At 30.7% G+C, this 25,273-nt stretch overlaps 1 protein-coding gene across 1 annotated transcript; it reads left to right on the top strand.

The window, feature by feature from the left end:
• Positions 1-6,250: 6,250 nt before the first annotated feature.
• On the top strand, positions 6,251-24,960 carry LOC139492911 (uncharacterized). Its single transcript, XM_071281061.1, has 5 exons — positions 6,251-6,707; positions 7,804-7,912; positions 11,654-11,771; positions 15,377-15,516; positions 24,717-24,960. The coding sequence occupies exons 1-5, from the start codon at positions 6,440-6,442 to the stop codon at positions 24,958-24,960; spliced, it is 879 nt and encodes a 292-aa protein (XP_071137162.1). The 5' UTR covers positions 6,251-6,439.
• Positions 24,961-25,273: the final 313 nt, after the last annotated feature.

Here is a 25,273-nt window from a genome sequence, read left to right as displayed (position 1 = left end):
TTTACTGTTATTTGTGTTATGTGTGTAAAATAAGGTTTAAAAACAATAAGTACATATAAAGTAGGTTAAAAGATTGGTATTATAGAGGACATTTTACAACCATTTGATGGATGCAAATACTGGTGGACGTTGAACAGGGTCAAAATTCATAAACCGTATGAGTCAAAAGGATACTTTTTTTATACTATCTCCAACAAATTAAATTCTTATACAACGCTATTATTATAGTTACTGCAATTTGTTTCAATATTCGAATTTTTATGAAATTGTGATCGAATAACATGGTTTTGTTTTATCTGAAAAACTAAATTTTAATTTACTTTGACATGTGCGAATTGACTTTTGGTAATTTCATTCACATTTTCGTAATAAGATTTAAATATTTACAAAACTCCGAGAAATTAGATCATTCCATCATGTCCATAAAAATTCACAATTTGTCTGCATGTTCGTAGATACATTAAAATATCGTAGTATCATGTGGTTTCTTACCGCGAATTCATTTTAGATTACAATCGCTTTAGTAAGCCTAGTGTCATATGTAATTTCAGGGTGAATCCCTTGAATTTTTTTTATTTGTAATTAATATTCAATATTTCAATTTCCAACCGGAAAAAAATATAACTAAATGAATACATTGTTCAGATACCTGTACATTTATTTCAGATATTTATAAAGTATTTAATTTAAAAGTACATATACTAATCAATTTTATCACTTTCTGCATGAATAATCATAACACATAACAAAATACTATAGGCATATCCTGTTTCGTAAATTTGTATTTACTTATCATTGGTATCTTACACAAGAATTATGAAATAACATTCAAAGTCTTGAAATGATCTTGACATACTTCATGTAATTACTCAATGTACTTAAAGGGAGAAACAATCCGGGCATGGATTGATTAAAAAATTTCCTGTTTTAATATGTGTTATACTTATACAACACAGTAACTGTTTATCTTGACCTCCATTCTGTCAATCTCAGGAACAGGTATCCTTGTAGTCCCCACTCTATCAGAAAAGTTCACAGTTTTTACAGTTTGGCTGCATGTACATTATAATATTGTAAGATCTTAAACTGTGAAATCATTAAAGATTAAAATTTCAGGGTTAATTCCTTATTTTTTTTTATATTTTCCATTACTATTCAATATTTCCAAATACTACCGGAGCAAATATAACTACTTGTATATAAATTCATAGTTTAGATACCTTTGTATGTATTTTTAATATTCAAAATAAAGATTTTATAAAGTATTTAAATGAAACTACATTTTGTACAGCACAGCAATCCCAACCATCCCCCTCATGTTGAACAGTGGTGTAACAGTACAACATAAGGAATGAACTATAAAACTCAGTTGAAAAGGCTAAACTTATCAGATGAATACAAATAGAAACACATCTAACAAAAACTGCGTGGACTTTCACATCAGCGATTAGGAAAGACAAGAATACAAAAATTATCAAAGAACAATAACATAATGACAGGACGAACAAGTTCAGACCAACGTCAAATAGACATCACCAAAAACAGACCAGACAGTAAAACTAATATGCATTAAGAAAAATAAAAAAGTACTATAACATGTTATTAAGATGATAAACAACGTCAGTACCCAGAATCTATTCTTCAAGACCAACCTATATTATTTGGGCATTTGATACAGAATATTTATCAACAAGGTCTTGGTACCTTCCGATGTTTTATAAAAAAGCACGAGACGTTATTTGAAATACCCCTGGTTCATTAACTTTCTGCTCAGACACTGGTGACGCATTACAAGTCTGAGTAGAAACTGCAAACTCTTGAATACTGAATAAGTTGGGAAATGTATATCCTATGTGCAGGTAAAGCTGGTATATTGCTACTAAGGTGGGAGAAATTGAAATTTTAGAAAATTAAAATCTACTCGTTTGTCAAAAATTATGGTCCTGAGATGCCTGTGTATGTCAAATTCGAGGAATAAGTCTAAAAATGAGCCGGAGAAAACCGTGTCTTTTTTATCGTTTAATTTCTATACCGACTTCACCCGCATATGGAATATACATTTCCCAACTTATTCGGTATTCAAGAGCTTGCAGCTCCTACTCAGACTTTGTAAAACGTCACCAGTGTCTGAGCAGAAAGTTGATGAACCAGGGGTATGTCAAAGAACGTCTCGTCCTTTTTCTAAAAAAGTTCAACGGAAGGTACCCAGAACTTGTTGATAAATATTCCGTATCAACTTCACAAATAGTACACGATGGTCTTTAAGTATAAATTTTGCGTACTGACGTTGTTTATCATCTTAATAACGTTTTATATTATTCTTTTATTTGTCTTTATTTATATTACTTTTGCTGTTAAGTCTGTTTTTTGAGATATCCTTTTGACGTAACTCTGTGCTTATGTATCCCATCATACTTTGAACGACAAAATTATTTTATGATGTGACTCTCTACCAATGTATCTTGTCATACCTTGAATGACAAAATTATTTTATTTATTAATATTACTTTTACTGTTAACCCACTGTTTTTGTGATATACATTTGACGTGACTCTGTATTAATGTATCCCGTCATACTTTGAACCACACTATTATTTTATTTATTATTATTACTTTAACTGTTAAGCCAGTTTTTGTTATATCTATTTTGCGTGACTGTATTTATGCATCCCGTCATACTTTGAACGACAAAATTATTTCATGTCGACCTGTGCGAATTTCAAACGCGCAATTTTACACCAGTACTCAAAACCCTTCTTCCTTGATGGGTGCATTTTACATAGACAAATAAAATCGTATAATATAATCAAAATGAGGATGTTAATTTGATGTATGCCCTTTTTGTGCTTCTTCTTTACATTTGTTGTTTTTATAGTGATTAAGATGATAACACAATGTTGACTGCTGTACCCCGGGTACGTCTAAACACCGCTCAGGACCTCCTGAGTGCACTCAGGACATACAAAGTGCACTCAGGACCCTTCATAGTCATCGCATTTGCACACAGGATGGATGTATATATTCGTTACATGCTGCTTATTTAAGAATTAAATTTTGGTAGAATTTGAAATCGAACTTAGATAGATATGTTATTTTTTTTTAAATAATGAGGGCACGTGTCACTGATTACACAACTACTGAGCCGTGAATTATCCAATCAACAAAATTAATTGGATTATCTTTATTGATGATTATGAATTGTGTTGTTTGTACAATGTTGCGTTTAAAATATTTGAGATTGTTTCATGTAGTTAAATTTAAATTATGCACTGTGAAAATAGTAAATTATATGGTTATGGAGAAAAAAATAAGATAACCCATTCGATGTTCTTTTTCAGTCTATTTTTCATTTTGACGGCTAAATTTTTTTTTTTTGTGTTCTGCAGTTTATGAATAAAGAAAATATATCAACTTAATAAACAAAAACAATGTTTACTAAATATCAAATTTTATTCTCAATAAACAATACACATAGTTAAAGAGAAGACAATTACATGTATGTACAATATTTACAATGACAATATTTACAATTTAAGAAGTATAATATCTTGGCTGTGAATGTGCTGTCCTTGGTCTTTTCCTTTGGTTAGGCTTACGAGCAAGCTTCTGTGGTTTTGGCACTTCAAAATCTGAGCACGAAGACTTAGTTACTTTTTTACAACAAATCATTCTTCAGAATTTACTTTTACATTAAAACTGCTCAAGGAATTTAATACTGGACAAGAACGAGCTCAATGCAAAACCAAATCTTACTACATGGAATTGTTTAGAAATAATACCCAAATGTGAGATTTCAAAAAACGGAGATAAATTCATTTCTCAGAATTTATTTTCACATCGAAATTCGTTCAAGGCTTGTACTACTGGACAAGAACGACTTTAATGAGAAATAAAATCTTACTAAATGCGGATTTGTTCAAACATTCGTTTTACTCAGGAATTATATTACTGGACAAGTCCGATAAAAATGAGAAAAAGAATCCTAACTATATGAGATTTTTATTGTTTGAAAAATTTATTTTGGTCAGTACGGTTTCTATAGTTAAAAACGGGCTCCATATACATAACTAATTAACTTCATGAAAAGTAAATTTATTTCCCTTTTTAACCTCGTTCAAGGAATTTATTACTGGACAAGAACGAGTTTCAATAGGGGAATAAATCATACAAAATGAAATTTTGATTGAATCATAACGACAAGAAAGTAGAGAAAACACACACACACACACACATACATATATATATATATAAATATTAAAGTATTAAAAAACGCAATGATACCAATTTAAAAAAGAATCAACGCTACTATCCGTAATTGTAACTGTTAGCTTGGAAATAAATTATATATAAAGAGGTGTATCACATATTCTTTTTTACTATGGAACAGTACAATTAAAATCTATTTTAGTATAGAGATATGAAAATACGAAAGGATTATTCATCTTAATTTTTAACCTTTAAAAAATAAAACTAAAACTTTTCCGTATATTGAACGAAATTTGATAACAAAAAAATCAACGCTACTTTTTGTGATTAACTGTTAGCTTAAAAGTAAATAATATATTCTTTTTTTTTCACTATGGAACAATGCAATTAAAGTCTATTGTAGTATATCTAGAGATATGAAAATACGAAAGAATTATTCATCTTGATTTTTAAATTAATATAACTAACACACTTAGTATTGAAAAAAAAATTATATAAAATTCGAAAATCTATACAAAGAAAATATTTATGATATATTTTTTTATCTATTAAGTTAATATACCTTGCTCAATCTCAAACTATATGTAGATTTCTCATATTTCTCAACTGGCTTCAATTATTACAAACAAAACGAAAGGTTTATTTAACATTTTTTTCCAAAACAATATATCTTCTTTGTTCTATATTTTTCAAAAGACATCTTGGTTTTGTTTGTTTGCCAAGCTTACATGTATGAGGTTAGACCCATCACTAATCACTTCTAATTATTAAAGATCAACATGATAATATAATCATCGGTCATGCCTGACATATTTCATAAAAACGGCGCGTGCCGATGAAAACTCAAATAACTTCTTAAATATTAAATTGATTTTACCGAAACAAAAACTATAAGATGAAGTATTAAATTATCTATCGAATGCATAACTTCACCACCCACTAAAACATATATTTCATGTCCTGAGTGCACTTTGTATGTCCTGAGTGCACTCAGGAGGTCCTGAGCGGTGTTTAGACGTACCGCTGTACCCCTATTTTTGACATTTTTACCTATCGTGTCTGTTTGTTTTGTTCACGCATCGGTGACAATATCATGGAATTTGATGCGACTGTCATACAAGTGAGAGGTTTAACTAGCTATAACACCAGGTTCAATCCACCATTTTCTACATTTGAAGTGCCTGTACCAAGTCAGGAATATGACAGTTCTTGTCCATTCATTTTTGATGCGTTTTGTTATTTGATTTTGCCATGTGATTATGGACTTTCCGAATTGAGTTTCCTCTGAGTTAAGTATTTTCGTGATTTTACTTTTTTCTATTGGGGAATATATTAATGGAACCTAATCAGAAAAGTTCGGATTGTTAATTGAACAAAAATCATCAATATATCTTAATGTGAAATTAAATAACTAGGCCTTTTTGTTTTTGACAAATGTCTGAAGGAACTCCGGTTCGTATGAAAATAAATAGAGGTTGGCAAGGAGAGGCACATCGTTTGTTCTCATAGGAAAAGAACCTGATTATAACAAACATCTTAAATTGACAATCTGTGTAATAGGTATTTATTTTTTGTCTAAATTTTGTTGTCGTTGGTTATTCAATTTTTTTTCTTCATTTTGTTTTGCAATTATAATTATAAGGGCTAAATAAGAATAAAAGCAAATAAAAAATATGATTTGTGTAATAAATAAACCTTTTGAAATGCTGGTAGAGATATTCCCCTTCAGAACAATAATTAGGAAAGTCTGTTTAACATTTAAAAACGCACCCGGAACGATAATACATGTAACTATAAACACCTTTAAGGATAAATACCTTTTGTGTTATAAAATAGTTATCTGAATTACTTTTGGAAAATGTGTATTACACGTACACAAATCAAATGTACCCGTATTGTATAAATTTTTATAAATAAAACATAAAAAAATATACACTACTGTAAATTTACTGTGTCTGATACTTCTGCAGTTTGTTTACAGTTTAAGATGGTTGTACATGATATAGATATCTATTGCAAATCACGCGGAACAGATTTCAAGGTCGACTACTTTTTGCGTATTAAAAATAAAATTGTGTTTATTTACACGTTTGTGTATTTAAAATTGCAAAATACACGTACTCCCAAATGTATATATAAAATTAGCAACTGCACTGGTTGGAACTATTTTGTATATAACTCTACAGATGTATCCAATGTGACAATAGCGAGTAATCATTTACAAAGTTTTTAAATGGATTTATTTAAACAAAATTACATAAACTCTCGAGGATTCTGTCATAAGAAAAAAACGTGGTATGAGTTTCATTACATTTTTCCTTTACTGATTTGGTATCTTCTTGTTCGACATACTAATAGTTCATTCTGTGCTTCTCCGGAGTGTCTTGTTGGATATGATGCAGGGAAAATGCCAAGGCCACATAATGCAAGTGGACTGTGTGGACGACATTGTAAATATTCATGGATTTGTGACCCTTGTCAAATACTGAACAGTACAGCAGGTAATTATTTTGATGTGAAGGATCAATGCATAGAGCAGACAAAATATATAAATATAAATGGTCCTTTTAAAGGAGAGGACAATGTATCTGGTAATTTTTAAGAAGTCTAGAAAATATATCACAACTATTTAAAATTAGACTTGATATTTAAAAACTCATATATTAGAAAATTGGTACCGACATATGTGCACAATTTTAAGATTATTTGTTAGTCCGTGTATTGACGCCAGTTTTTTTAATGTTCGACCTTTTCGATCGGACCAGATATCCCGCCAGCATTGTGCGCAGAACAAAAGATGTAATTATACATAAACAATGTGTCCATAGTTCATGAATGATGCCCAACTTGCACGATCATTTTCTATGTTTAGTTGACCGTGAAAATTGGGGTCAAAACTTAAACAACTTTAACCTGAAAAACTTGAAGCGAGACAGAGGGACGAACGAACCAACAAACAGACGCACAGACCGAAAAAATATTTGCATAAATGGGGATTAAAAAATAATTAAATAACAGAACTTGAAAATAATTCCAATAAAATTGCTTCCTAAAGCGAAGCTGGATACGACCGTATAGGTACAACCCTGAACAGTTGGGACCAAATTGGACACATTATTCTTAGGTTTCTGACACAGAATAACCGTAGTCAAAGAACGGTTATACGATTTGAAATAAGAAATCTTGAAGAAAATTACCCCCCCCCCCCCCAATAAATTGTTTACCCCCACCCGTCCCCTTTTTGCCAATTTCTAATCTTTCCCTCAACATATGGTTATCATCTCAATTCAAATTTCCGATTGAGTTTGCAACCATCAAAACCCATTTAAATACACCAAAAAGAATATAAAATGACATACATAATCATGGCTAAAATTAATATATTTTCACAACATTTAAAAGTTTCTCTAAAAAAAATAATTTATATGCATTGAGATAAACGTATGCTTAACCTTTAAACGTTTAATAATAACGTGTAAAACTGCTTTTTCTCATTTTAAATTTTAAAGAAGTAAAAATATATCTAAATATGAAAAATAGATAATTGCAATAGAATACAATCGTATACAATCGTAATTTTTGTTTTGTTCATTTCAGCTGATGAAATTGATGAGATGCTTTTTGTTGTTGAACCACCTAAAACTATTTGCCGTAATGTGCGCAAATACAGAATTTCATTAGCAATAGTTAACAGAATGAATTCGGGGTAATGTGTTTTATTTTATGTTTTGGTATTTTTCCCTCCTTTATGATTTATAAAAAACAAGGGTCTAACAAGAATATTTTCGGGGATGTTTTAAACCAAGGAATGTTTTTCTTCGTACGTCGTTAATTAATACTAGTTCTCACCATTATTTTCATTGTGTCAAGTGATCAATAGTTCGCATTATCTATACTAGAAGATGCCTACGAAATCGCGGTACAGTTCATAGGCAAGTGCAGGGGCGACTCCAGCTATTTTTAAATGGAAGAGTTTCAACTGTATGTCCCCTTTTAAATCCATAAATCGTCAACAAAGGGGGGTTCCAACCACTACACCCCATCATTGATACCAAAACTATGTGTGAAAACAAACAGAAATCGTAGGGAGTACGTCGACTGTGCGCAAAAGTGACCGAATTCGGATATTTCTAAAAAAAATGCGTTTTTTTTTAGGAAAAAAGATAGTTCCAAAGACAAATCTAGGATGTATAATAGTTATCGAAGGTACCAGGGTTATAATTTAGTACTCCCGACGCGCGTTTCGTCTACATAAGACTCATCAGTGACGCCCAGATCAAAATAGTTATAAAGCCCTACAAGTACAAAATTGAAGAGCATTGAGAACCCAAAATTCCAAAAGGTTGTGCCAAATACGGCTCAGGTAATCTATTCCTGGGATACGAATTTTTTTTTTTTTTTTTCGAAAAATTCAAAATTTTGTAACAAGAAATTTATAAAAATGACCATATAATTGATATCCATGTCAACACCGAAATGTTGGCTACTGGGCTGGTGATACCCTTGGGGACGAGACGTCCACCAGCAGTGGCATCGACCCAGTGGTGTAAATAGTTATCAAAGGTACCAGGATTATAATTTAGTATGCCAGACGCGCGTTTCGTCTACATAAGACTAATCAGTGACGCTCAGATCAAGATATTTATAAGCCAAACATAAACACTACATTTATACGTCACATCAAAAATATTTCCGACTGTTTATGGTTTCAAAGGAGTTGCAGCTCAATGAAATCGGTCTCTTCCGTCAGTAGTATAGATGCAAAGTTTGATCTAGTTATGTTACATTAGTTATTATTGTTTTTGTTTTCTCCTATTACATAAATCTTAAACCTTGCTGTACTGTCGTGAGTAAGCTTACTAATAAGAATTTTCTCGTTACTGAAAGCCGAATTATAACCTGAGGGTTGAAACATATCGTCGTTTGTTCTGTGCTAATTAATTTTTTCGTAGGCAGTCTAAGCATATCTATATATTAGCTCGTCTGGCCTAAATTGTCATTGGATAGTTATTTTTCATAATGCCCGAAAGAATATTTGACTTGATATCATTGATAATAAATTGAAGATTTCATATCTGTAGTGTTATTTCAACTTTAGACTTTTTATATAAAAAAGAAGATGTGGTATGATTGCCAATGAGACAACTATCCACAAAAGACCAAAATGACACAGACATTAACAACTATAGGTCACAGTACGGCCTTTAACAATGAGCAAAGCCCATACCGCATAGTCAGATATAATAGGCCCCGATAAGACAATGTAAAACAATTCAAACGAGAAACCTAACGGCCTTATTTATGTAAAAAAATGAACGAAAAACAAATATGTAACACATAAACAAACGACAACCACTGAATTACAGGCTCCTGACTTGGGACAGGCACATACATAAATAATGTGGCGGGGTTAAACATGTTAGCGGGATCCCAACCCTCCCCTAACCTAGGACATTGGCATAACAGTACAACATAAGAACGAACTATAAAAATCAGTTTAAAAAGGCTTAACTCATCAGATGGACAAAAATACAAGTAGACGTGGCCGGGTACTTGTACATCCCGACACAAAAAGACGCAATGAACAGATCTGAGAGTACTCGCAGTTATCTGACAGCTAGTTCAAAGCCATTGACAACTAATAAAAAATCATACATCTAAGACTAAACAATCAATCCGTACACATCCAACATCCAATTGATTTAGTGTAAAGACGCCATAAACAGCCAGAGAAAAAACATGACCTTGTGCAATGCCAAGTTACAGGTATCGACAGATTGTAGATCCATGAATATATATATATGTATATAACATACTAGTAATATTTAGTTAGCTTTTAATTTACTGATAACAAAATCAATATTTATACCAATAAAAACAATATTCAACGATCTTACTACAGTGTTGAATAGGTAACCTTTTAGAATAAGTTTATTTAAAGGAGCGACAAGTTTACATGGATCATTTTTAAATTTCCGGGCACGGTTAACAACATTTCCGTAAAAATGAGGATGTGCTATCCGTTTGAAATAAGTTTTCTACAGGTACAACCAAACTTCAAAACCAAATCTTTATATCTATGGAAAAATTTAGTAAATGTTTTAAGTAATTTATGGTAACGATATCTCTGGTTTAATAATTTACCAGTAATACATAGGTTGCGTTCGTTAAAATTTTATAGTTCATTTCATAAAATATATATCATATATGATCATAATATAAACGAGAAAATGATAGTTTTGAAAACCAACTTGCATATGAACAAAATATCGATTATTCACAACGTAAAGACATTTCAATTAAACTCACTCTATGTTTGATTTATATGTGAAATGGTAATTAATAAACTCATCATATATACAAGGTATTAGAATTAATATATTATACAATTAAAAAGTCAATAAAGGGTTTTAACTTCATTTATTGACGAGGGTCTAGAAAATTTACATAAAGATATAGGACCCAGGTATTTATACAAAAATGTAAAATTTTATCCCTTGTCCTTAAAATACAACTTTCATGCATGCAGAACAGAGGTAATTATTATTATGAAAATGTCACAATTGTCATTGCCCTTACAAAGGCGACGAAATTTATTCATTTCTATGTTTTCCACATAAGGTGTAGTAGAAAGTGCTCAAGCAGGACAAGATATATAAAAAACATCTTGGCTGAAGTCGTCATAGACTTTTATAGGTCTAGAGTTATCACCCTTGATGACACTGAAGTAGATTAAGATTGCTCTTATATGAAAATGTTTCGCCATTTTTCGCTCTTTAACCAAAAACTATAATAAATATTGTTTTTGTATTTTATCAATTTTATACAAAACTTCTAAATGAGGTGGAAGATATATACAGGCTTCTTTAAACTGTAATTTTGATGTTGCCGAATATCGATCTTATATTATAATATCGTTGTTATTTTAGCGTCACTGATAGTTCTGTTCTGACTTCAATAAGTTGTTACACAAGAATTATTTTTCAAATCCTTTTACAAAGAGGAGTTTATGATAACACAACTGTTTTGGTTCCAAAGGTACGAAAATAAAAGAAGTAGTATTTCAACTAATAACACCATTCAAATGTTTGTAAAACGTAGGTCTGTGAGTATTGCAAACGAAACACTTTACGTGCCAAACTTTAAAAAATGAAAAAAGAATCTTCCTTTTTCAGCTATCGTTTACAAGCTATAAGATTTTAGCCAAGATTTTTCCCAAAATAAATATGTCTAACGTCATAGCATGTATTTTATACAGATGTAAATTATCGGTCTTATGTAAACCATTAATATTTATACTAAAAGCCAGTTGTCATCAACTATTCAACATAATGCTGAATACACTTAATTGTTTACCTACAGGGTTGAACAGAAATGGAAGTCAGTAGAGAAATTTAGTGCAAATCTACAGTGTTTTTTCTAATTTAAAATTTATATTTTGTTTCAGTAAGGGAACAAGTCAAGCAAAGACTTTTGCAACCAGTCTGAGGAAATACGAGTGGAACTTTGAAACTGGATCTTGTGGAAATAATGTTGTTATATTTCTTTCTCGATACGATAGGCAGGTAATAAAATTAGTAAGTCGGAGTCGTCAACTTGAACATAAACGTAAAAAGGAGGACTTTTTATGATAGTTGATTGGATGATGTATGTATCTATCATCTATTACAAGAAACAGAATTGTTACGAACTTCACTCAGACAGCAATCGACTGACGGTTAAGGTAAAAAAACGAAAATGCAAAACAACAACTGTTTAACTCATGGCCTTCAAAGATGTGAAAATCCATACCATATTTTACCAATTGTTTTTTTTTATGTAAATTATAAAAGATTATATTAGGGTTAAAACATAACAATGTCACACTTTTTTGTATATTGGTAACAAATAGTTTATATCTTGTGTATTTTTTTTCCGAAATAAAACAAACGTTTCACCGAGAATGCTGTAGGTTGTGATAAATGCGTACATTTTGTTTTAACAATCAAGAACGTTTTATGTATATTAAAAGAACACTTAACCCCAACATATTTTAAAATAAAAATGGAAAAAAATGATCTATCAAATAGAAGACAAAGAAAACTGTTTAACAACTATAAAAAACAAGTAACATTCCTTTATGGAAGTATATATCTTAGTAAATTCCAATGATCCAGCAAAGTTAAAAAAAATAAGATTTTCTCGAAAAACATTTTGTATTTGTTAAACAGTTTATCAAAAGTTAATACAAAGTTCTTCATTTGAACAATACTATATCGAAATTTGCCTATTTCATGTATAACTAAGACCTATCGTTTATTGTTTTAAAACAGGCAACACTTTAGTCAAAAGCAAGATTGACAAAAAGACAAGCAACAATAAAAACATCAGGGATGGGGTAATCGTTATCTGTAATCGTAATTGATTGTAATTGATTACATTTTTTCAAGTAATCGACAGTAATCTGTAATCGAATACATTTTCGATTACATGTAATCGTAATTTAATCGATTACAGCAAAAATTTGGATGTAATCATCGATTACTTTTCGATTACATTTCGATTACTTTAGTAAAATAGTTTGATGAAAAATAACCTATTTCAGAGGAAAATATGTATGTTATCACTTTGTAGTACAGGTAAAATATTATGGATTAACAATACTTAAGCAACTGCCTTATTTCTATCTATTGTCTCTAGCTGCATTATGAGTAACCAGATCCCTCCCCTACCTAAATTTACTTTATATCTAGCTTTTGAAACAAATGGATGTATGTGCTTGTCAATAATTCAAGAGCTTTAATATTTAAATAAGAAAATAGATTTGAAAAAATAAAATAGATCTTAAATAAGAAATGTGTCTGTCTTTCGTTCAGTTCTGTACTACATTTTTTAAAAGTAGTAAGCTTATTTGTATTAAATTTCCTGAAAACATCATTTTCAATCAGAGTTGAAATTAAAGCTAAGAATACATTAACAGTTGATTTCTTAAATGTTATGATAAATATACATGTATATAAATTAAATTTAAAAAGAACACAAAATCCTTTTAACAATGAACCGATGGCAATGCATAGCAATTCTTTTTAGAAATAGATACATGTATCCCTTTGACACTATAAATATATTTTGTATATAATTTGATTGGAGAAGTTAACAACATTCTTGCCTTTACCAATGAGATGATCATAGTCTTCTTATCAATAACAAACATACTTTGTTTTTATTTCAATTATCTTATGTCTAATAAAGAAGGAAATTTACAATATTTAGCCCCAGGTTATAAATTGTACTCCAGTGGCAGTTAAATAATATGTAATTAGGGTGGTTATCCAAACAAAAGTTTTAAAACATGCATGTCATTATAAAAATAAATTTTGATCTTAAAAATTAGCTGAACTAATTAATTATTCTCCTTTTTTTATATTTCCTTAAACATTGTAATTAACTATGCTAAAATATTTTTTTTTAAAGAGTAAAAACAAAAAAGCTAACGTGTAAGTAAGAAAGCTATTTTTTTGAAAATAATTAGTTATGAATAAGTGATTATTGCAATGCGATGACATCTTTCATATATGTTGAAAGTCAAAATTACAAGATTTTTTAAATATTTCTAATTTTCATCAAGAGATTTGATCTAAAAAGCAGCTATTAACTTATAATTTAGAAACAATGCTTTGAATGATGCATTAGGTAAAGATCTTAATTTCAACTATATATACAAATGTTGAGCAATATAATTGTGTTTTACTCAATGTTATTTTTTGTTGAAATGTTGAAGTATGTAATTGACAGTAATCGAAAAGTAATGTAATTACTTTTGATAAAGTAATCGATTGTTATCGATTACATACTAAAATTTGAGTAATCGATTATTAATCGATTGCACAAAAATCCTTCATGTAATCGATTATTAATCGATTAAATTTGTCAGTAGTCGTGCCCATCCCTGAAAAACATATATACTATTCAGCAAACAAGGGGTTAAGAAAAACACGCCTTACATGGTTTTGGTTTTTATCATTGATAAAGGCTGTATGCTGGCTTATAATTTCTTACGTTGACTTCATTTGAACATGATTGTGTCTTCGGCAATAAAGCATGTCATTAGTTTTATACTTATCAACAACCTGACTTAGAGGCCAGCAGATACAGAAGTTCCTCTTCCATATCTATCATGTAATGCGGTACTTTCAAAACAATAGTTTGAAATGTAATATAAAAAAGAAGATGTGGTATGCTTGCCAATGAGACAACTGTCCACAAGAGACCGAAAATGACAGACATTAACAACTATAGGTCACCGTACGGCCTTCAACAAATTGAACAAAGACCATACCGCATAGTCAGCTATAAAAGGCCCCTTTAAGACAATGTAAAACAATTCAAACGAGAAAACTAACGGTCTTATTTATATAAAAAATGAACGAAAAACAAGTATGTAACACATAAACAAACGACAACCACTGAATTACAGGCTCCTGACTTGGAACAGGCACATACACAAATAATGTGGCGGGGTTAAACATGTTAGCGGGATCCCAACTATCCCTCTAACCTGGAACAGTGGTATAACAGTACAACATAAGAACAAACTATAAAAACCAGTTGAAAAAGGCTTAACTCATCAGATGAAAAAAATACAAGTGGACGAGGCCGGGTACTTATACATCCCGACACAAAAAGACACAATGAACAGATCTGAGAGTACTCGCGACTTTCGATTTCATGACTGCTACTATCAATATCTTAAATTATAATAACTGCCTTCAGGAGGATCTAGCTTTATTATTCAACATATTACTAGCAATGAGAAAAATTAAGGCAACAGTAGTTTACCGCTTTTTAAAAGAAGCAAGATTTTGGCATCTTTTCAAAGTCATTACTGTTGTCTGTTTTTGTTTTTTAATAACCTCTAGAATAACAAAGTTTGTCGACCTTTATCATTTTTTTAAGATAACGACAAACGGTTACGTCACTTGGAAATGTGAAAAAAGGATATTTGGCTATGTTTACATTTTCAAGATGCAACTAAAGCATAGCCTTGACGACCAGAGCGGATATCTTAAGCATAAATCAAAATATAGCAACATTTTTGAATTTTAAAAACTTCTGGTAAATATTGCTGCAATGAACTTGTTTACTAGCAAATATCATATTTGACATGACGATGATTCATGTTGTTCTGTAGATATATACATCAGCTGGTGAAGCTGCTTTCAAGGTTTTGAATGAAAAGTGCATAACTGGCATATACAAAAAAGCAAAGGAAGACTATTTTTTATCTGATGACTTTGAAGGAGGATTGAAATTCATGGTACAGGAATACAAGTATGGATTTATTTCTAGTATATATGTTCGTACTGTATTCGTTAATCATGAAATCCCACAGGTTAATACCTTCGTGACAAGATGCAAATTTAACGAGGTCTCTCCACTAAACAACTCAAAACTGAATACATGAACGTACGTGACTTACCGAATTAAACTTACTACCGGGTTTGTATTACATGAGCAACACGATGTAGAGCAGGATATGTTAACCCTTTCGGAGCACATGAGATCACTTGCAATTTTTCGTGTTGCTTAGTCTATTTTTTTTTGTGTACTGTTGTTCGTCCGTTTGTCTTTTTATTTTAAAGTCATTGTGTATTTTCGGCTTATAGGTTTGCATGTCCCTCTGGTATCTTTCGTCTCTCTTTTTTTCAGAAAAAACATAGCTCTCAAATTAAGAATAACAAAGTAACATTTATTTACTAAGTATACTCGTCAAATAATTTAAGGATGCACTTAGGTGATCTAAGGTAAATCAAGAATTCAAAATTGATGAAAATATAAAGAATATGAAACAATTTAAAAAAAGCTATATTATACATTTATATATCTTTACAATAATTACAAGATATATTACAATCAAAGTCTGCTCTATCATACTTTTTAATTTAAAAAAGCACTCCTTAGGGATAATATATTGGATCATTTAGTACTTGCTGATTTCGACCATTTAATTCTTGCTGTTTACGGTAGAAATTTGGGTTGACTCCTTTGTTCCCCTATCACTGGATCTTTTATCTGACACTAAATCAGTTGAAATGTTTTGTCAGAATTCAGTCAGTCTCACTGTACAAATTATCAAAATAGACAGTATGCAATATTGTTTTTGCTCATTGTTGAAGGCTGAAGACTATTGGTGTTAATTTCTGTGTTATTTGGTCACTTGTGGAGAGTTGTCTCATATATAATTTTATTTGGCAATCGCCAATGGCAGTCAGCAGGGTTAAAGAACATCAGTTGTTTAAATATACTTCTTCACTTTTTTGGTCTTTTGGAAAATGATGTTTGTGATGTATTTAGACCCTTCTACTACGAAATTTGTTTACATGCACACGTATAAAAATTCTGGTTTTTATCCAACGCAATCATAGATTTGAACGTAGTTTTCAATTTAGACTCGTTTATATTTTTTCGTTTGGGCTTGTATCATATTTTCTCCTCCGGTTTATATGATCCGTTCATCCTATATTGACTCTTAAAATTCACGAATCTATCTAAAAATGAGGGTACATTTTATATGGCCTTCCAAATACCGTTTCGATCCCTAACATCACTGAAGAGACATTTATTGTCGAAATCCGGATCTGGTGTACAAAAAAATATTAACACCTTATGTTTGTGGCATAACATCGTGGCCACAAGTTAATTGTTTTCTGTTTAGTATTGAATTTATAATAAGATCCATTTTGTTACATCTTGTGATCAATTTTATTTGGCAATCGCCAATGGCAGTCAGCAGGGTTAAAGAACATCAATTGTTCGACCTGTTAGTCAAATGCGTTTTGTTTAAATATACTTTTTCACTTTTTTGGTCTTTTGGAAAATGTTGTTTGTGCTGTTTTTAGACCCTTCTACAACGAAATTTGTTTTACATGCACACGTATAAAAATTGCGGTTTTTATTCAACGCAATCATAGGTTTGAACGTAGTTTTCAATTTAGACTCGTTCCATCCTTTATGGGCGGACTTTACATAGATAAATAAAATCGTATAATGTAAGCAAAATGAGAATGTTAAATTTGATGTATGCCTTTTTGTGCTTCTTCGTTACATTTGTTGTTTTTATAGTGATTAAGATGATAATACAATGTTGACTGCTGTACCCCTATTTTTGACATTTTTACCTATTGTGTCTGTTTGTTTTGTTGACACATCGTTGACAATGTAATGGAATTTGATGCGACTGTCATACAAGTGAGAGGTTTAGCTAGCTATAAAACCAGGTTCGATCCACCATTTCCTACATAAGAAAATGCCTGTACCAAGTCAGGAATATGACAGTTGTTATCCATTCGTTTGATGTGTTTGAACTTTTGAATTTGCCATTTGATTTGGGACTTTCCTTTTTGAATTTTCCTCAATATTTTTGTATTTTTACTTTTTTCTTACATATCAGCTAAATAATCTATAGTAAAGGATCCTACAAATTATATATATATATATAAAATGACAATATATAAACAAGTTCTCGTGTTTGTGGTACACCATCAGAATTGTTTTGAATTATCGTTTTCTGTTTGATAATAGATTAATTATAAGATCCATTTTGTAACATCTTGTGATCCGTTAATTTGGCAATGTATAAACAAATATCTATCCGGATATGGTGTTCATATTTTTGCACCTAATATTTGCGGTATACCATTTTCGCAGGTTTGTTGTTTTACTTTTGGTAATAAGTTTGTTCTTGCTGTTTGCTCATTGTTGAAGGCTGAAGTTGATGAGAATGTTGTACAATGTGAGAGGTTTAGCGCTATTATCATTTTCAAATTACTTTATATATGAAGTGCTCTATAAATATAGATAAAGAAATTGGCCTTGAGGGAAAAGGGTGGCACTGGATTAAATCTTATAAATGGTCAGAAAATTCTAAACTTAAACTTATTGATGCTTTATTGACTGAAAATGTAAAGAATGAGATAATAGAGTTTGAAATGGTTAATTACGAGGAAAATCAGGTTGGTGTTGATGAGGCTACAGAAAAATTGACAAAAATTTTAGATAATATTTCAAGCCTGTCTTGTAAAGCAACTCCAAAAACTAAGAGGTGGAAAAAGAAAAAGAAATTTAAACAAGCTTGGTCAGACAATGTTATATATGAAACCAAGCGTCAAATAAATAAAATAGGAAAAAAATAAGGAATAATCCAAATAATAATAGTTTAAAGCAAAAAGTTTTTGGGTTAAAAAAAAACTTAAAGAAAATGGTTAAACAGAAAAAGTATGAATATAAACAAAAACTTTATAATTGTTTAAGTGATTATATCAATCAAAATCCAAAGGAATATTGGAAAATTTTAAAATCTCTTAAGAATAAAACGAAAAAGATGAAATACCAGAGGTATAAAAAGATGAAGAAGTTTTAATAAAGCATTTTCAAGATCAAGGTAAACCTTCATCTATAAATAATGCTTTTATGATAGACATTGAATCACAATTAAAGCTATTAGAAAATAATATAGATTTCAAAGCTGAAACAGATGCTCCAATATCTTGTTCAGAAGTAAATAAGGTAATCAGAGGACTAAAACTTCAAAAGTCTGCTGGACCAGATAGAATTATAAATGAAATAATTAAAACCTCAAATCAAGTAAAAATTAAGTCAATTGTTCAAATATTTAATTTAATTCTATAAACGGGTATATACCCAAAATCATGGAAGGACTCATATATAATAGCACTTCATAAAAAGGGAGACAAATCTGATCCCAATAATTACAGAGGTATATCTTTAATCAGCAATCTTCCTAAAATATTCAATGCTGTACTCAATAATAGACTAATCACAGTTGTGGATAAACAGCTGAATAACTGACAGTTTGGCTTCAGAGAAAACCACAGAACTGCTGACAGTATTTTCATATTAAAATCTTTAATTAATAAATATATACACAAAAATAACAGAAAAATATATGCATGCTTCATTGACTTAAGAAAGGCATTTGACTCTGTATGGAGGACAGCCCTTCTATATAAATTATGCAAAATGGGAGTAGGAAAGTCTTTTTACAGGGTAATAAAAAAAACAATATTTAAATACAAAATCCTTTTTAAAATATAAAGATCACATTTCTGACTATTTTGACATTACTAGAGATGTGAAACAAGGGAACTCATTAAGTCCTACTTTGTTCAATATTTTTATAAATGATATCACTAAAGGTTTGAAAGATGACAACTCAAGTCCATTGGAGCTCATAAATAGTAAACTAGGCTCCCTCCTGTTTGCTGATGATCTGCTTTTACTATCAGAATCTAAATAGGGTCTCCACAATAGTCTAAATAAAGTTTCCATGTTTTGTGAAAACTGGCAGCTTTCTCTGAACATAAATAAAACAAAAAGTATGGTCTTTTCAACAACAAAGCAAAAGCCTGAAACATCTATACTTGTATATAAAAACAAAAAAACAGAGAATGTTATGGAATATCCTTACTTGGGTCTGCTGATTAAATCAAATGGTAATCTCAGTCATAGTACAGCTGAATTAACAAAAAAGGCAAAAAAGGTTTCGTTTTCTATTAAAACATATACTAATTTTTATAATTCTGAGATAACATATTTGGACTCATATATAACATATTACAAAGCTAAAAAAAGAGCTTTGGTTTCTGGAAAAATTGTGGACCCATTTAATTTTATTGACAAGACTCCAATAGAAAACTTGCATCTTGTTTATTGCAAGTTTACCCTTGGCACTAACAAGAGTGCCTCAAATTTTGGTACAAGGAACGAATTGGGAAGACTGCCTATTGAATGTCATATAAAAACCCAAACTATTATGTATTTAGCAAGACCTTTCACCTCAAATTTGAATCCCTTATTACATGAATCTTTTCAATTAACTAAAACTTTGGATTCTAGTGGCTCCTATTCATGGTTCACTTTTGCAAAAGATATTCTTTCTGAATCTAACATTGATATAGATACACTAAAAACCAGTAATAATTTAAAACAAATAAAAAATATTAAAAGCTATATTAAACCCCAAATAAACTCATATTACAACAACCTGTTGATGGATAAGTTGAAATCTATTGACGATAAAAGTAAATTAAATTTTTATAAAGGACTTGAGCCAAATCTATTGATCAAACCTTACCTCTCTAACCCAAACTTTGAATTTAGAAAATTAATTACAAAACTTAGAATCAGTGACCATACATTACTAATTGAAAAAGGAAGGCATTTTAAAATTCCTCGCGAAGAGAGACTTTGCAAAAAATGCAAAGTACTAGATGATGAGAAACATTTCTTAATAAATTGTTCTCATAATTCAAATATTAGATTAACATATTTTAATTGCATTAACAGAGAAAGTAATTCATTTATAATCTCACTGACAATGACAAAGTTATATATATACTTAACCCATCAACACCAACACAAGTGAATAAACTAGGATCCTTTATAAAAAAGTCAATGGAACTGAGGACAGGGGACCCTTTAATATTTACCTGAATTTGTGTATATATATTGAGTTACTTAGTTATTGTCTTTATTTGTTTTTGTTGTAGTTGTATGTCACAAACTGTGTAGTTTATATGGCAATAAAACTTTGAATTGAAAAAAAAATTGAATTGCTATAAAAGTGCAGTATTTTTGTGATTTTACTTTTTAATAATCAGATCCATTTTGTTACATCTTGTGATCCGTTTATTTGGTATCACCAATGGCAGTCATCAGGGTTTAAGAACATCAGTTGTGCGACCTGCTAGTCAAATGCGTAATGTTAAATTATACTTTTCTCGTTTTTGGTCTTTTGGAAAATGTTGTGCAAATAATAAATAACGCCTAAAAAGTGTTCACAACAACACCAATAAAAAAAGGAAACTATAAATGTAATTATTTATAAATATTTCGGATAACATATATCCTTCATCAATTTGATTGTGATGTTAAATGAATCAAATGTCAGTCTACTAAGATTAAACTATAACAATCTTGAAATTTATACAATAAAACAAGAGGCTCTCAAGAGCCTGAATCGCTCACCTTAATTCTTTTGGTTAAATCTCTCATCAATGATTATTTTGGCTTTTCAATTTATTTAAATGTTTTTTGGATCGTCCTATTTTCTTCAAAAGCCAAAAAAAATAATCATTTTCTCCTATGTTCTATTTTAGCCATAGGAGCTATGTTTCTTGACATACAAGGAAATAAAATATAAAATTTATACTAGATACTCTGAAACTCATTTAGCCTAAGTTTGGCTGAAATTGATACAGCAGTTTCAAAGGAGAAGATTTTTTAAAGTAAGTCAACATGATGAACAAATTGTGAAAAAAGTCTTTAAAGGGCAATAACTCCTTAAGGGGTCAATTGACAATTTTGGTCAAATTGACTTAATTGAAGATCTTACTTAGCTGAACATTATTGCTGTTTACAGTTTATTTCTATCTTTAATTATATTCAAGATAATAAACAAAAACAGCAAAATTTCCTTAAAATTATCAATTCAGGGGAAGCAACCCAACAACAGGTTGTCTGATTCATCTGAAAATTTCAGGGCAGATAGAAATTGACCTGATAAACAATATTACCCAACGTCAGATTTGCTCTAAATGCTTTGGTTTTTGAGTTATAAGCCAAAAACTGCATTTGACCCCTATGTTCTATTTTTAGCAATGGCGACCATGTTTGTTGATAGATCATAACTTCGGATACAATTTACAAACTAGATACCCTAAGGAACATTCAGTTAAAGTTTGGAAGTATTTGGCCCAGTAGTTTCAGAGGAGAAGATTTTTGTAAAAGATTACTAAGATTTACGAAAAATGGTTAAAAATTGACTATAAAGGGCAATAACTCCTAAAGGGGTCAACTGACCATTTCCGTCATGTTGACTTATTTGTAAATCTTACTTTGCTGAACATTATTCCTGTTTACAGTTTATCTCTATCTATAATAATATTCAAGATAATAACCAAAAACAGCAAAATTTCCTTAAAATTATCAATTTAGGGGCAGCAACCCAACAACAGGTTGTCTGATTCATCTGAAAATTTCAGGGCAGATAGATCTTGACCTGATAAACAATATTACCCCATGTCAGATTTGCTCTAAATGCTTTGGTTTTTGAGTTATAAGCCAAAAACTGCATTTGACCCCTATGTTCTATTTTTAGCAATGGCGACCATGTTTGTTGATAGATCATAACTTCGGATACAATTTACAAACTAGATACCCTAAGGAACATTCAATTAAAGTTTGGAAGTATTTGGCCCAGTAGTTTCAGAGGAGAAGATTTTTGTAAAAGATTACTAAGATTTACGAAAAATGGTTAAAAATTGACTATAAAGGGCAATAACTCCTAAAGGGGTCAACTGACCATTTCCGTCATGTTGACTTATTTGTAAATCTTACTTTGCTGAACATTATTCCTGTTTACAGTTTATCTCTATCTATAATAATATTCAAGATAATAACCAAAAACAGCAAAATTTCCTTAAAATTATCAATTTAGGGGCAGCAACCCAACAACAGGTTGTCTGATTCATCTGAAAATTTCAGGGCAGATAGATCTTGACCTGATAAACAATATTACCCCATGTCAGATTTGCTCTAAATGCTTTGGTTTTTGAGTTATAAGCCAAAAACTGCATTTGACCCCTATGTTCTATTTTTAGCAATGGCGACCATGTTTGTTGATAGATCATAACTTCGGATACAATTTACAAACTAGATACCCTAAGGAACATTCAATTAAAGTTTGGAAGTATTTGGCCCAGTAGTTTCAGAGGAGAAGATTTTTGTAAAAGATTACTAAGATTTACGAAAAATGGTTAAAAATTGACTATAAAGGGCAATAACTCCTAAAGGGGTCAACTGACCATTTCCGTCATGTTGACTTATTTGTAAATCTTACTTTGCTGAACATTATTCCTGGTTACAGTTTATCTCTATTCATAATAATATTCAAGATAATAACCAAAAACAGCAAAAATTCCTTAAAATTACCAATTCAGGGGCAGCAACCCAACAACGGGTTGTCTGATTCATCTGCAAATTTCAGGGCAGATAGATCTTGACCTGATTAACAATATTATCCCATGTCAGATTTGCTCTAAATGCTTTGGTTTTTGAGTTATAAGCCAAAAACTGCATTTGACCCCTATGTTCTATTTTTAGCAATGGCGACCATGTTTGTTGATAGATCAAAACTTCGGATACAATTTATAAATTAGATACCCTAAGGAACATTCAGTTAAAGTTTGAAAGTATTTGGCCCAGTAGTTTCAGAGGAGAAAATTCTTGAAATAGTTTACGACGACGACAGACGACGACAGACGACGGACGACGACGGACGCCAAGTGATGGCATAAGCTCACTTGTCCCTTCGGGACAGGTGAGCTAAAAAGTCAAACCGAACATTAGTTAAGACGCTTGCACCATTCTAAAAATGTGTGAAAAATGACACAGGTTATATGGCTAATAACAACAAAGAGTTTAAATATATGCTTTAAATAAAAATAATAATATGCGATATGAACTAGCACAATTCTAAAACTTTAACGGTGAAGACAGTTATGATGTTACAAGAACGATTGCGTCAATACAAATTCCAAATAAACAGCTCTGAACGATCTAAATTTGTAAATATTTTGAATTTGACAACGGTAGAGTAGTTACAACAGAGTCTGCGTATTTAAACATCGCAAACAAACATAATAATTATAAAATAATATTTACAAATTTAGATCGTTCAGTGGTGATGACATATTTGTCAACATTGATGTCATTCATGATTTATGGTTATTTTATGTAATGTATCCGTTTTTATTCTGTAGTTAGTCACCACATCAGTTTAATCATGTATATCTATTAAATAGTAATTTAATAAAATTTACTGTTTGCAAAAGTATGAATTATTCTAAATAACAAGGATGTTCTTAACATAGACAGAAAGCCGTATTGGTCGCAACGTTTTCGAACTTTTGGTTCTCTGTGCTATTTAACTTTGTACTTTTTCGAACATTTTTCATCTGAGAGTCACTTGTGTGGACGAATCGCATGTCTGGCGTATTGGACGAGTCCGAAAAGCAGAATTAACTCTTGATTTATATCGACTGAGCAACGTCCTCAGTATTGCACATGCTGATTTGTCCGTCATTTTATAATCCACTTTATTATATGTCTGAAACAAAACAATTATTCATCTTGTGATTTTATTGTCTGATTCCGGTACACTTGGTTAATGAAATGTAAATAATACAATAACGTATTATTCTCTAAAAACTGTAATTGTAAATGTGAAAAAATAAAATTAGTATCCGACATTGTGAATTTTGATTGGAAAATCTCTAAGGCTCATAATTCATACCGCATATATAACTGCAAACGCATACAGCTTTGAAAATCATGCTAGTTATCTATAATTTCAATTATCTTTTAATTTATCATTTTGTTGATTGTATGCAATTTGTGTTGTATATTAGCTTGTAAATAGTGTTTCATATATTGATGCAATTTTCTTTCAGAAAAGCTTTAGAAGAAGGAAAATGCTCCTATGATTCAATAGCATGGGAACTCATAATCGTATGGATAGTATCTGGTTGTATCATGTATTTTGGTGTTTCTTTTTTGATTTTGAAAATGTGTCATGGCGACGGTTCATGCAGTAGCAGCGGACGGGGTGGATTGGGCGAAGTGGGAGGAGGAGGTGGAGGTGGAGGTGGCGGAGGTGGCGGAGGAGGAGGAGGAGGAGGAGGCGGTGGTTGTTAAGATGAGATTATAAACTAGGGTTCAAGAGTAGTTTTTTAATTAGTTGTAAAATGAGAAAATGCATTTAGAGTTAAAGATACTAACGTTGACTTATTTATATGCTGTATTTTACTATATGTAAAGTAGTTTATCGACCTTATACTGGATGACATAAAAATAGATATAAAACAGAAAGAAACAGAGATTTGACTTAAACATAAACTTTGGAAAAAACCCTGACCATAAATGAACGACTCTGATATGAACGATGCATATTTTAATCGGAATATTATTCCAGGGTACATTTCGGCACATGTTTTGTTGTATATTTTAT

This window comes from Mytilus edulis, chromosome 10, assembly GCF_963676685.1.
Source record: "Mytilus edulis chromosome 10, xbMytEdul2.2, whole genome shotgun sequence".
In the NCBI taxonomy this organism is placed as follows: domain Eukaryota; kingdom Metazoa; phylum Mollusca; class Bivalvia; order Mytilida; family Mytilidae; genus Mytilus; species Mytilus edulis.
Note: the sequence above shows the minus strand (reverse complement) of the source record. Positions and strands in the feature narration are given on the sequence as shown.

Excerpts from the sequence above, each read along its gene's own strand:
- LOC139492911 (XM_071281061.1), top strand. The coding sequence starts at position 6,440 with ATGGATTTATTTAAACAAAATTACATAAACTCTCGAGGATTCTGTCAT. Across the intron at positions 7,913-11,653 it reads GTTAACAGAATGAATTCGGG|TAAGGGAACAAGTCAAGCAA; the intron begins GTAATGTGTTTT and ends ATTTTGTTTCAG. Across the intron at positions 15,517-24,716 it reads TTCATGGTACAGGAATACAA|AAAAGCTTTAGAAGAAGGAA; the intron begins GTATGGATTTAT and ends ATTTTCTTTCAG.